The sequence below is a fragment of the Cebus imitator genome, unplaced genomic scaffold (genome assembly GCF_001604975.1).
Source record: "Cebus imitator isolate Cc_AM_T3 unplaced genomic scaffold, Cebus_imitator-1.0 Scaffold82, whole genome shotgun sequence".
Taxonomy (NCBI): domain Eukaryota; kingdom Metazoa; phylum Chordata; class Mammalia; order Primates; family Cebidae; genus Cebus; species Cebus imitator.
The window spans coordinates 4,686,117-4,689,375 of record NW_016107397.1 but is presented as its reverse complement, the minus strand read 5'-3'; the positions used below and the strand labels follow the sequence as shown (position 1 = coordinate 4,689,375).

Sequence of the window (3,259 nt, the reverse complement as noted above, 5' to 3'; positions counted from 1 at the left end):
CGTCCTGGGTTCAGGCAATTCTCCTGCCTCAGCCTCCTGAGTAGCTGGGATTACAGGCATGCGCCACCATGCCCAGCTGACTTTTTGTATTTTTAGTAGAGACAGGGCTTCACCATGTTGGCCAGGCTGGTCTCGAACTCCTGGCCTCAAGTGGTCTGCCTGCCTCGGCCTCCCAAAGTGCTGGGATTACAGCTGTGAGCCAACGCGCCCAGCCTATTTATTTATTATTATTATTATTATTATTTTTTTTAATACAAAAGTTTATTCTTAAATGTACAACAGCTCCAAGACAACACTTAATTCCAGCTATAGGTGGCAAAAGATGCTATGGCAGGGAATACAGATGTTTAAATACGGATGAAATAAAGGGTCCCCATCTCCTCAGGGACAAGGAACAGCTTACTTTTTGCCAGATTTCTTAATTCCACCTGTGGCCAGGGGCCCCTTCCCCGCGGCCTTTGCTTTTAGCTCTTCGAGTTTCTTCTGCTCTTCTTTTTGTTTCTGCTTGAAAGCCTTATCTTCCTCGTCCATCTCCTTGGCCTGCTTCTTGGGCTGTTTCAGGGGCTTCTTCTTGCCACCTTCCCGGCCGGACATGGCGCCTGCCACCCCTTTCCCAGACCCTGCCACCGGAAACCTATTATTATTATTATTATTTAGACAGAGTCTCGCTCTGTCACCAGGTGCCAGGCTGGAGTACAGTGGCACGATCTCGGCTCACTGCAACCTCCACCTCCCGGGTTCAAGCAATTCTCCTGCCTCAGCCTCCCTGGTAGCTGGGACTACAAACACGAGCCACCATGCCTGGCTCAGTTTTGTATTTTTAGTAGAGACGGGTTTTCCTCATGTTGGCCAAGCTGGTGGCACACGCCACCAGGCCCAGCTAATTTTTTTTTTTTTTTTTTGTATTTTTAGTAGAGACGGGGTTTCACCATGTTGGCCAGGATGATTTCAATCCCTTAACCTAGTGATCCGCCCACCTTGGCCTCCCAAAGTGCTGGGATTACAGGCTTGAGCCACCGCGCCCGGACTTATTTATTTTTATTTTTCAGACAGAGTCTCACTCTGTCACCCAGACTGCAGTGCAGTGGCACCATCTGAGCTCTGAGCTCACTGCAACCTCTGCCTCCAGGGTTCAAAAGAACCTTCCACCTCAGCCTCCCTAGTAGCTGAGACTACAAACACGAGCCACCATGCCTAGCTCAGTTTTGTATTTTTAGTAGACATGGGGTTTCCTCATGTTGGCCAAGCTGGTCTCGAACTCCTCACTTCAAATGATCCACCCACCTTGGCCTCCCAAAGTACTGGCATTACAGGGTTGAGTCACCACGCCTGGCCTCATGATCTCTATTTTAACATTAATGCTGGTCAGCTGTTGTGTCTAAACCACAAAAGGGAGGAGATATGAGCCATGTCCAACTTCCACTCCAGTCATGGCCAGGAACTCGGTTTCTTTTTTCTTTTTTGAGACGGAGTCTCGCTCTGTCGCCAGGATGGAGTGCAGTGGTGCAATCTCGGCTCACTCCAGCCTGGGTGACAAGGTGATCCCCTTCCCCACGCCTGCATCGGACAGTCTCGGGGATGCAGGAGCCGACAGAGCCTAGAATCCGTACACTGGGAGCCTGGGCTGTGGTTGTGTACATATAAATGCCGAGGTTTTCGTTAATGAACTGGGGTTGTTTCGGGGAAGGTGGGGGTGGGTTGGAGGGAACAGGAGCAGATAATTAGATATACTTTTTTTTTTTTTTAATTTAATTTAAGAGATGGAGTCTCGCTCTGTCTTCCAGGCTGGAGTGTGGAGTGCAATGGCGAGATCTCGGCATTGCAACCTCCGCCTCCCGGTTCAAGCGATTCTCCTGCCTCAGCCTCCCGAGTACAGTAGCTGGGATTTCAGGTGCCCGCCACGACGCCCGGCTAATTTTTTTATTTTTAGTAGAGACGGGGCTTTACCATGTTCGACAGGCTGGTCTCGGACTCTTGACCTCAGGTGATCCTCCTGCCTTGGCCACCCAAAGTGCTGGGAGTAGAGGCGTGAGCTACCGCGCCGGCCTGAACATAGTACTCTTCCGTTGATCTGGCCCTGGTAAAAATTATCTCAGTATTAGCTATGCAGAGAGCTGGAGAAAAGAGAATCCAAATCCCTGACAACCCCGGCCCAGCCTTCCCAGCTAAGCTGCGTTTTCGAATTTTCGTGGCTTACCAAACGTTTCTCCTTAGGAGACTCCATAGCCTGAGGGAGGTGAATTTTTCCTGACAAAGAGGATTATTCCTGAACCCAGTGGTGACGTCTGCTTCTATCCTGCTTTGTTTACTTTTACACTTCCCTCTGAATAGCTGCATTACAAAAGGGATAAAGAATTACTAGTTAATCCCAAACCAAAATAAAAGGAGAGAAAAGGACTGGTTGCTGCACCTGACAACTGCTGAAATAAGGTTAATCTAAAACACAAAAATTTTTGGATTTCCCTGGACCTTGTGGCGCAACGGTAGCGCGTCTGACTCCAGATCAGAAGGTTGCCTGTTCAAATCACGTTGGGTCAAACATGTTGGCTGTTCTTCTCTTTTGACACCGCGAGTTATATAGACTTGCTGCTGACTCTCAGCCATGGACCACTGTATTTTCTGCTCTTAGCAGAAAGAACCTAAAGATTTATTGGTGTGAGTGCCTCAGCAGTGGACGGGCACCTTAGCTAAAGTGTGAGGAAAAATTCATAGCCAAAACTCAGGTCGTGCTGTTCACATCTGTAGCAGGAGTTATCAGAACAGTGCTTCTAATATAGCACAATTACAGGACTTCAGATAGGACCTTAAAACAGTGCTGGAGCACTTTGGAGGCTGAGGTAGGCGGATCATTTGAGCCCAGTCTCATGTTTGTAGTCTCAGCTATTAGGGAGGATGAGGTGGAAGGTTCTCTTGAACTCTGGAGGCAGAGGTTGCAGTGAGCTCAGATGGTGCCTGTAGTCCCAGCTGCTGCTTAGGAGGCTGAGGCGGGAGGATCCCTTGAGCCCGGGAGGTCGAGGCTGCAGTGAGCTATGATTACGCCACTGCACTCCAGCCTGGGTGACAAGGTGAGACACCGTCTCTAAATGAATAAATAAATAAAACGGTTCAGAGCTAAGGGAATAGTGGCTTTCCCAATCCAGTGTTGGTGGTGCAGCCAATTCTCCAGCATTTGAGGTTCCAGTGCCACTAGGACACAGCTTTATTTTATTTTATTTTATTTATTTATTTTTTTTTTTTGAGTCGGAGTTTCGCTCTTGTT

The 3,259-nt window shown here is 48.6% G+C and overlaps 1 protein-coding gene across 1 annotated transcript; it reads right to left on the bottom strand.

Annotated features, from left to right (window-relative positions):
* Positions 1-251: 251 nt before the first annotated feature.
* On the bottom strand, positions 252-630 carry LOC119472013 (translation machinery-associated protein 7). Its single transcript, XM_037740345.1, has one exon. It carries the CDS (start codon positions 592-594, stop codon positions 400-402), a length of 195 nt encoding a protein of 64 aa, XP_037596273.1. The 5' UTR covers positions 595-630; the 3' UTR covers positions 252-399.
* Between the last annotated feature and the right edge of the window lie 2,629 nt (positions 631-3,259).

Excerpts from the sequence above, each read along its gene's own strand:
- LOC119472013 (XM_037740345.1), bottom strand. The coding sequence starts at position 594 with ATGTCCGGCCGGGAAGGTGGCAAGAAGAAGCCCCTGAAACAGCCCAAG.